Source organism: Triticum dicoccoides, chromosome 5A (genome assembly GCF_002162155.2).
Source record: "Triticum dicoccoides isolate Atlit2015 ecotype Zavitan chromosome 5A, WEW_v2.0, whole genome shotgun sequence".
Taxonomy (NCBI): domain Eukaryota; kingdom Viridiplantae; phylum Streptophyta; class Magnoliopsida; order Poales; family Poaceae; genus Triticum; species Triticum dicoccoides.
In genome coordinates, this window is record NC_041388.1 from 287,982,425 (window position 1) to 287,993,069 (window position 10,645).

At 42.7% G+C, this 10,645-nt stretch overlaps 1 protein-coding gene across 1 annotated transcript; it reads left to right on the top strand.

The window, feature by feature from the left end:
- Nucleotides 1-1,194: 1,194 nt before the first annotated feature.
- LOC119301075 (DNA-directed RNA polymerases II, IV and V subunit 3-like) lies at nucleotides 1,195-10,332 on the top strand. The gene is made up of 3 exons (XM_037577970.1): nucleotides 1,195-1,691; nucleotides 6,508-6,745; nucleotides 9,614-10,332. The coding sequence occupies exons 1-3, from the start codon at nucleotides 1,195-1,197 to the stop codon at nucleotides 9,872-9,874; spliced, it is 996 nt and encodes a 331-aa protein (XP_037433867.1). The 3' UTR covers nucleotides 9,875-10,332.
- The last annotated feature ends 313 nt before the right edge of the window (nucleotides 10,333-10,645 follow it).

Genomic DNA, 10,645 nt, shown 5'->3' on the forward strand with positions numbered 1-10,645 from the left:
ACCTACCACCTTCCATAGAGAGTATACTATACAAGTGGATGATGGGGATGGTGGCGGCGGTTTACACGGGGAGAGGAAGAAGCCGAAGGAGATGGAACCTTCTTGCAAGAAATCGGTGGAAGTGGGTCCGCCCCTACAACTCATCAAATCCGCCTTCTTTTATGTTATGCGTTGTACCTGCAAGGAGTTCAAGGGGAAAGCATTAGTCCTATCCAGACCGGTTAATTCTAGAACTATAAATAAGGGGCCAGGATCTTCTATGTGCTTCTAAATGCAAGCATACTCTGCTTATCAACTATGTTTGCCTAACTAGACGCGTTGAAGCATCTATACTAGTCTTATTCTTATAACTAGACGATGCCCTGCGTGATTGCTGCGAGAATCTTGCTAAAAATGAAGTGCTAAATAAACTAAGACAATGCAAGAGTATTATGCATGACTAAGTTCATAAAAAACATGCATACATGAGTTGATGAGATGCCATGCTTGCATGAATGAATAAATTAATGCATAAAAGTAACTCATGACTACAAGCATGACTTGATGATGTACTAGCATTGTTGCATGAAGAGGAAAATTAGATAGTGGGTTGCAACTATTTAAGAACTAGATGATACCCCGCACGTTGTTGCGGGAATATTTTGTAATATATCTCAATGTGATTCATTGTATGAAACATATATAAAAGGATAGAACTAAAACTACATATACTTTATTATGTTGGATCACTATATAGTTGTAAAATGTTTATTAAATATAAATAGAAAAATAGAATAGAATTCGCATGTTGAGATAGGTCTTTTTTCATGCAAGTTTCATGATGATGTGGTATGTTTGCATGTTGAGAGAAATAGTTAGTGAAGGCTAGCTATTTAGATATAGAATGATGTGACATGCTTGCATGTTGAGAAAAATAGTTAATGATGGCTAGCTATTTAGATATAGAAGATACATTAATAAAGAAACCGTGGCCAAAATAATGGACGGTGAGATGCCGCGAGGCACACATTTGGTCCGGCACGAATCATAACGTGACCACCAAACGGGGTGTGAGCGAAATCAAGGGCAAAGACAGGCAAAACCCCGTCCAACACACTCTCCTCCTCCGCTTGCTCCGTTTCCCCCAAATCTGCCGCACGACCCAAACAAAACCCTTGCGGCGGCGACCCACCCCATCTCCGGCGGCCAAGCGGAATGGAGCGCTCGGCGGCGGGCGCCTCGTACCAGCGCTTCCCACGCGTGCGGATCCGCGAGCTCAAGGACGAGTACGCCAAGTTCGAGCTCAAGGACACCGACGCGAGCATGGCCAACGCCCTCCGCCGCGTCATGATCGCCGAGGTCCCCACCGTCGCCATCGACCTCGTCGAGATCGAGAGCAACTCCTCCGTCCTCAACGACGAGTTCCTCGCGCACCGCCTCGGCCTCATCCCGCTCACCTCCTCCGCCGCCATGTCCATGCGCTTCTCCCGCGACTGCGACGCCTGCGACGGGGACGGCTCCTGCGAGTACTGCTCCGTCGAGTTCCACCTCGCCGCCCGCGCCACCGACTCCGGCCAGACGCTCGAGGTCACCTCCACCAAGGACCTCCGCTCCACCGACCCCAAGGTCTGCCCTGTCGACCAGCAAAGGGAGTACCAGCAGGCCCTCGGCAACGTCGACGCCTACGAGCCCGATGCTGCCGGTGACCACAGGCAAGTCGCGCTCTCCGTTTCGGCCCATTCTGTCAATCTGTATTCTTTATTTCCTATTATTAAACCCCCAAGTATTGATGAAATGACAACCTCTGCCTGATCACAGAACCCAACTAACCCTAGTTAGCCATTATACAAGCAGCTTATCTGTATGATGAATTCCTAATTCAGCTATCTGTCTCTGTCTCGGCAACGTCGACGTCTACGCGCTCGATGCTACCGGAGACCATATAGCATGAGGTACTTCAAATAGTGCAGTGAAAGTTTATTCTCGTCACTGCACTATTTGAAGTACCTCATGCTCGTCATCGTATCTGTAGATGATTCAATTTGATGGTTAATTTGTATCGAAAGGTCTCAATTACACTTTCACGACATTGTCCCTGCGTTCATTCTTGTATTTTAAATCAGCATTCTGCTACTAGCAGTCTAACAGCGCATGTAATTCAATCATGCTCAACCAGGTCTCAGTTTCAGATTAAAAGCTCTGCGTGTGCTACAGTTGCTCATAGGTTCAGTTGGTAGGAGGCCAAAGCGCCAGCATTTTACTTTATCTATACCAAAATGCTAGTCGTCCTCACTTACACTACCGCCTGCTTTCACTACATTCAAATTGCAATGACTCAAGTGAAACTATATTTGTATCGTTGTACAACATCTTGAAGTGTGATCGGCATTAAGACGAAGGCATATATTTATTTAGCCAAAGCAATCTTGTATTGTTGATTCCAATGAACACTTATTTTTGTATCCTTCAACTGTATCTGAACTAAACCAGCACTTCCTAGTAATAACGTTGCTATCTCTGAATTCTGAAGATGGCATATTCCTGCTAACATTGAAATTTGGAAATTTGTCATACTAATCCATTAGACATTTTCTTTGTGTGGAAGTATTGATAATGTCATGTAATCTAACATTTGAATAGATCATTTATGTACAGAGTTCAATAGCTTTATTGGTTGTGTAAACCTCTTCGAACACTTTGTTTGTTAGACGTTTAGTACACATGGATGCTCTGTTAAATCACATTCTGTATTTCCGTCGGAATCACTGAGAAGATATAAATGTACTGCAACATCAGGTTCTCGATCTCTTTCATGGCATGTAGTTCAGGTAGCATAAAATACGTCGATCTCTTGTTTCGATTGTCATGTTCAGTGCTTTTGTTGAAGCCTCCGAAAATTTGTGTCCAGTGAAACTTATAAATTGTTTATCCTTGTTGGATATGCACATTCTATGCTTGTCTAGATACCTTTCTGGGTTATATACATACTACATGGTCGTTATTGTGCATCCTTTGCGCAGAGAAATTATTTACTTTAGACATTGATATCACTTTTAGAAAAAGGAGGGAGCAACAAGAGGTTGTAAAAGAGAGACAGAAAAGAAGCTACCATGCAATTTCCTTTTACTTTTCAATAACGTAAACAGACGAGCTTGATGGCGGCCTAAGGCGAGCACCACCCGCTCTAGCGCCTAGGCGACGCCTAAGCGCATAAGGCGGGCATATTTGTAAGGCGCTGCCAGGGCGCCTTACTTATCGCCTAAGCGTCCAAGGCAGGACGCCTTAAAAACAATGCTACACAGTAGAGCCTAAGTTGTGCGTGCCTTTTGCCATGAGGTTATATTATAACTCGTACCCTAGTGTTCATCACCTCATTGTTCCATGGTGCTCATCCATATGCCGCAAGTTTATCTGCCTATAATCTGCTCAATTTTCCATTTTCCATCAAAGTGTACAGATTGTAATGCTTATATTGGGACTTGGGAGTACCACTAAATCTGAGAATGTTCGGGGAACTGAACTAAACCTCAACTGAACCCGCATGATCAATTTGGGCAAACCAAACCTAACTAATCCTCTTTAATTGTTATTTAAACCCAAACCAAACTGAACCACGTCCTCACTCCACCTAAACTGAACTGAACCTATGGCTGAAACCATGGTTTTAGCCAATGGGTAAACAACAGTTCCATACCATGTTGCCTCCTACGTTCATGGCAAATGGCCTGGTGCTGCTCCCAGCTCTCTGCCTTCGTGAACAGCTTGTAAAGGAGTGGTTGAGCGGGGCAGTGGTGAGCAGAGCGATGCACCTCATGTGCCGGCGCCGCCCGTTCTCGTCAGTGCGGCGGGTCGTACATGCGCGTGACCGCCGTCGCGCTTCCGAGAGCTGAGCATGATCTTCAGCTGCTCCCACAAGGGTGTTGCCGGCGCCGGCGCCGCTGGACGACTCTCCTTGGATGCGGCATTGTGGCTCAGCGTCGCGGGGGCGGGGACGCCGGGACGGCGAGAGGTGGCGGCGGTGGCTACAGGAACGGGGAAAGAGTGAGTTGTCGAGCAGACCTACGAAGTTCGAACGAACCTCGGGAACCGGTTTGGAATCATGGTTTGAGCCTGGTTGGAAATTGAACGGTTTAAGCCCATACCTGACCACACCCACCTATTAATCACACGAAACTGAACCAAACCAAATTGTTAGCAGATACAACCCATTAACGACCAAACCAAAGAAGCCCACATGATTAAACTGAACCAATACACCCGGTTATACGAAAACCATCCCCAGGTTTAAGTACCACTCTGTATGTCACATGTATCTTTCCTTCTCTTCTACAGTAAGTTAACCAATTCATTTTCATTTGTAAGCAGTTAAAGAAAAGAAAGGCGCCTTTTTTGTACATTCTTCTTTTCCCTCTTCTTTCATTCCATCATAATGGGGCATTATGAAGGGAAGTACTGAGCATTTGGTTATTAGCTGATCTTGCATATTAATTGTACACACTAATCTTATGTGGGACAACACTGCAAATGACTCAATTTTCCATATCCCATGCAGATTGTAATACTTTTGTTGGAAATACTACTGTGTATGTCACATGTTCTTTCCTTCATAAGTTAACCAAATCATTTTCCTTTGTAAGCAGTTTTAAAGAAAAGAAAGAGCCTTTTTTTGTTACTATCTTCTTTCCCTTTTTCTGTTATTCCATCATAATGGAACGTTATGAATGGAAGTAAAACTGAGTATTTGGTTATTAGTTGATCTTCATGTTAATTGTACACACTAATGTTATGTGCAGTAAGCACTACAAACGGCTAGGCCACACTTCTTATCGTCAGTGGCATCTTTAGGAAGGGGATAAGACTTTGTACCCCTTAATGGTTTGATTGAATAACCTCTCGGTCAGATGCACATTTATTGATTATGATATTTGGCTGTCTATCTATCTGACACTGAACCGAGACTATTGCCTTACTTGGGGATCTTGTTGAAATAAAACAGATGTCCAACTTCTCAGAAGCCAAAGAAAGGCCTTATGTTTAGATTCATTTCCTTTATTGCCAAGGGCTTGGCTTATCAGAATTGATAGGATAATTCCTTGGGCTTGGTTACTCTGCTCCCTTACAAAATAAAGAACCTTTCCATGTAGTTTGACTTTGATCTGACTCTGTTTATTAGGATTCCTGTGTTTTTCCTATTCGTGTGAACCAAACACCTAACTCTGCAAAAGTCCTATGTTTTCCAACCCTCTGTTTCACACATGTATTCCTATCCAATTCCTGTGTTTTTTCCTTCTTTGCTTCTTTAGAATCCTGTTGAGAGGCTGAAGTCTGCAAATTCCTACGTTTTCCAATCCTCTGTTTTACACATGTATTCCTATCCAATTCCTGCTTTTTTTCCCTTTCCTGCGTTTTTAGAATCCTGTAAGCCAAAGGAGCCCCAAGTCTGCAAAATTCCTATGTTTTCCGATCTTCTGGTTTTACACAAGCATTCATAATCCCTGTGTTTTTAGGATCCGTGAGCCAAAGGAGGTCTTACATGATGCAGTAGATCCACCTTCTCAAGACCTCGCAAACAACAATTTCTCTTCCCCATCAAACCCTAATTACCTACAACCTTCCATAGAGAGTAGACTATACAACCTGTAAGCCAAAGGAGCCCCAAGTCTGCAAAATTCCTTCTTACATGATGCAGTAGATCCACCTTCTCAAGACCTCGCAAACAACAATTTCTCTTCCCCATCAAACCCTAATTACCTACAACCTTCCATAGAGAGTAGACTATACAAGTGGACGATGGGGATGGTGGCGGCGGCTTACACGGGGAGAGGAAGAGGCCGAAGGAGATGGAACCTTCCTGCAAGAAATCGGTGGAAGTGGGTCCGCCCCTACAACTCATCAAATCTGCCTTCTTTTCTGTTATGCGCTGTACCTGCAAGGAGTTCAAGGGGAAAGCATTAGTCCTATCCAGACCGGTTAATTCTAGAACTATAAATAAGGGACCAAGATCTTCTATGTGCTTCTAAATGCAAGCATACTCTGCTTATCAACTATGTTTGCCTAATTATTTTGTTATTATATACTCCCTCCGTTCCTAAATATTTGTCTTTCTAGAGATTTCAACAAGTGACTACATACGGAGCAAAATGAGCGAATCTACACTCTAAAATATGTCCATATACATCCGTATGTGGTAGTCCATTTGGAATATCTAAAAAGACAAATATTTAGGAACGGAGGGAGTACGTTAGATGGATATGTACATTAACTAAGGTCCAAAGGATTAGTAACACTAAATCTTCTCCTACATGCACAGAGCATGCACTATTGATATGTTCTGCTGCTGTCACAATAAAATTAAGCTACCTTGTTATATGTGTTAACTTTTGGTCTAAGGGATTTAGTGGCATCTTTTCTTTACATATCTTGGTCCTCTTGATAATAAATGTTTGAACACTGCCCTTGTTTAACTAATGCTTATTGTTTAACTAATGCTTATTGTATTGAGCTTTAAATAATGATATCTTATTTCAGGGGCATATTAATTGTAAAGCTGCGCCGTGGGCAAGAGCTGCGTCTTCGAGCAATTGCCAGGAAGGGGATTGGAAAGGACCATGCCAAATGGTCTCCAGCTGCTACTGTGACCTTCATGTATGAGCCTGACATACGTATTAACCAAGAACTCATGGAGACACTTACACTTGAGGAAAAACAAAGCTGGGTGGAGAGCAGCCCTACAAAAGTATTTGACATCGATCCTGTCACCCAACAGGTCAGCTTGTTCTCTACTAGTGCTTCTCCATCACTCGTTTCAATAACATCATCGACGAATACACGAAGTTTTTTTTTTTTCATATGCTATGATAAACTATTGGTAGATTCATTGTGTGCGAGCGGGGCCGCACACACGGGCCTGTGGACAAACTATTCCTAGATTCACCAGACATCTTGCAGTATTAGTCAAATCATTCAACACCATAACTATGATGTTATGCAGTCTCCATGCATTACGTTAGATAGCCGTCAATATTTGCTGATGCTGCAATCGGTCACTACAGTGGTGTAGGCATTTCATCGTTACATAGCACCTGCTATCATAAGTGGCGCCTGTGTTTCTATTCGGTGCTTGTGTACTTATATCTGCTATCTATTTTTCTGTCTGAGAATTAAATTACTGTCAAATACCTGATTGACTTTATTTTTTGGTCTGGTTGACAACTTGACATATCAATACACATAGTGCTGATGCTTCATAGTAGTGATTTTAACAACAAATTCTACTAGATATTACTGAAATACACTCCCTCTGATCCTATTAATTGTCGCTCACTTAGTACAACAAGTTGTACTAAGACTACCCACAATGGGAGTAACATAGGTGGTAACATCACACATATCTAGACAAAATAGATGATGTGGCAAGTAATAAATGAAGAAAGAGAGGCATGTGGTAACATAGCTAGTTACTACTAGTACGAGTAACATCAAACATACCAAGATAAGATGAGTCTATAGCATAATAAATGAAGTGTTGCATGATACCACACATATGTTACTCCCCACTGTGGAGGTAGTAACATAGACTAGTAACATATGCATGCTACTAGTCTAAGTTACTCCCCATTGTGGCTAGTCTAAGTGAGCTTGTTGTACTAAGTGAGCGACAATTAATATGGATCAGAGGGAGTATTAGATTACCCACAGTGGGAGTAACATAGGTGGTAACATCACACATCTCCAGGCAAAACAGATGATGTGGCGAGTAATTAATGAGGAAATAGGGGCATGTGGTAACATAGCTAGTTACTGCAACATCACACATACCAAGACAAGATGAGTCTACAACCTAATAAATGAAGTGTTGCATGACACCACACATATATTACTCCCCACTATAGAGGTAGTAACTTAGACTAGTCTAAGTTACTTCCATTCTGACTAGTCTTAAAATGGACTACTCAGAGCAATAATTGTTCTCTCAATATTTTACTAGTAACATGTGATTGTAAAACTCTGTTTCTTGTTACCAAATTGATGTTTCCATTCCTGATGGACATACCGCAAATTGCACTCTCCTGTTTACTGAACTCTTGGGTAGGCGCTTCTTGCGAGTCCAACCAGAAGAAACCCCAAAAAGATTGTCTGCTCAAACTCAATTGCTTCTCCAAAGTGTGAGAGCACAAAATTACGGCAAATCAGCACCACAACAACATATGCAAACCATGCTAATGATTGTTAAAAGACATTCCTAAACTCTTAGAGCTCTACTAACTAAAGTTTACATTTAGCATTCCGTTGTTGTGGAGAACTATCCCATCACCATCCAAATCACATGCACCGTTTGCAGCCACTAAATAATTAGCGTGTTATGTCACTCAGGATCTCAGTCTCGTTCTTCGTGCGTAGGAATTTGAAAAAAATGTCCAAATGCTTTGTAAAATTCCTCCGTTTTTCCTCTGAAACTGAGAACAAAGGAAAATTTCCTCAATTTTTCCTTTGCTACATGCCTTTGAACCAAAGGCTTGAATAGTGCCACCATAGGAAAATTTCCTATTCCTATGTGTTTCCTCCACTTCTCCTTTGAACCGAAGTTTCTTTCAAGGCCTTTTTGGATTGCAGGATTTTCAAAACGTAGGAATAGGAAAAACACAGGATTTGGATGTGACATAACGTGAAATCCTATAGCATTACAAAACACAGCAATGTCCGCAATAGGTGCCTTTGGATGGTGCACAGGAAACAACACACGAATTTTAGAGGATTGAGGAGAGAGGGTAGGGAAAGATGAGTTTAAGTGCATTGGACTTCTCAAAGGAAAAATAAAATGAGGTGCGAGCTCTTGTTGAGATTCCTATGGAACGAGGAGCATAGGATAGGAATTTCGTGACCTGAATCCTATGAAATTTCTTCCATCCAAAGAAGCACTCAATGTATATGTACTTGAGGCCCTACACCTGGCAATCATAAGTGTAAAGTATAAATGCTATGTGTCTGTGTAAGTAGATAGTCCTCTGGAAGCTTAAATGCAAACCTAGAACAAATACATGCCTGATACCTGCTACAATTTGTGCATATCTCATATGACGATAAATAGCCAAAAAATTGGCATCATCACATACTATCATTTCTAATAAATTGCTTAGATTATTTATAATATACCTACCCATGTGTTGGAAGTGGATTTACACTTTGTCAACTCCTGAATTGGCCTTTTAAGGGTTCATTCCACCTGACCTCCTCATTCCCTTAATGGGTCTTGTTTTGCTCAATAAACCATGTCATGCTTGGGGCAAAGGCCTTGGGACTTGTGGTACATGCGTTTTAGTTAAGCATATCTCGAGGAACTTCTGTCACTATGTGTCTTGCAAACATTTAGTTATATTTTCTTCGAACACCTTATCCAGCATAGCTCATTCTAAAAGAATGATCAAAACAGTAAATGTCGCCGTCTGTCAGATTGACTGATTTTTATTTACATAAAACGGTAAATGTTATCAAATGGCTACCTGTTTATGATATTTTCAAATTATTATGTTGGTAGATGGGGTTTCATATCTGTAAGTGCAAATTAAGCCATGGAGCTGTCTGTTTGTAATAGTATCATTGATTTTGGGCATGCCTACTTGTGTGTGGCTTTCAGGTGACGATTGTGGACCCAGAGGCCTACACGTATGACGATGAGGTGATCAAGAAAGCAGAGGCCATGGGGAAGCCAGGATTGGTAGAGATCAACGCCAAGGAGGACAGCTTTGTGTTCACTGTGGAGACAACGGGCGCCATCACAGCCTATGAGCTGATTATGAACGCTATCACAGTCCTGAGGCAGAAGCTGGACGCTGTCCGCCTGCAAGACGATGACGGCGATCTTGGTGAGCTCGGCGCCCACCTTATCGGAGGCTAACCACCGCTTGTCCGGGAAAGAAGTCGCCAGCGGTATCTTTGTTTCTCCGTATCTAGGCTCGTCTCGTCTAACTGGCTTGCCTGTGGCAAAAGGCAGTGGATGCTTCCTTTGATACCCAGCACCAGAACTCTACGGTAATCGCCTTTGTATCCCTCTGTTTATGCCCTGACCTCCGCCGGAACTCTGTACGTGCAAAAACACCATGGGCGCTGAAGCTTAGCCGCACTGTGGGACAAGAGAATAGCTGGTAGCCCATGATTGGCGGTGGTGATACGGCGTGGTGTCTTGAATGCATAGTTATTCGCAGGACTCCCGCCCCATACCCAGACCAGATTCATAAGCTTTGTGGGGATTAATGTAGTAGAGTACTCGGATCGATCCATGCATGCACGGTACGTAGTACCAGGTTGCGAGTTGAATGATGGGCGGCGGTACAAGGGTACCGTTGGATTGGGATCGATGGCTAGTTTGTTTGCTTAGATCGGCCTGGCAGGCGTGCTGCCGAATGCGGCGCCATGTGGGTCGGGGTCGGTACGGCGTTTGAGTGATGGATGGATGTACCGCAGGATTTGGTGATTACTAATCCGGTTAAATGCTCATGTCGCTTCTCTTGCTTGTTTACTCTTTTCTATCTACTCCCTCCGTTTCCCTCCGTTTCGGTGAATAAGTCATCCGCGTAGTTCTAGGTCAACGATTTAACTATCTAAATATGTACTATATGTGACCAAAAATATATATTTGAAAACTACATACGTGTAGAAATCTAGTGAT

Coding starts and splice junctions, on each gene's coding strand:
- LOC119301075 (XM_037577970.1), top strand. CDS start 1,195: ATGGAGCGCTCGGCGGCGGGCGCCTCGTACCAGCGCTTCCCACGCGTG. Junction 1,692..6,507: donor GATGCTGCCGGTGACCACAG/GCAAGTCGCGCT, acceptor ATCTTATTTCAG/GGGCATATTAATTGTAAAGC. Junction 6,746..9,613: donor TCGATCCTGTCACCCAACAG/GTCAGCTTGTTC, acceptor TGTGGCTTTCAG/GTGACGATTGTGGACCCAGA.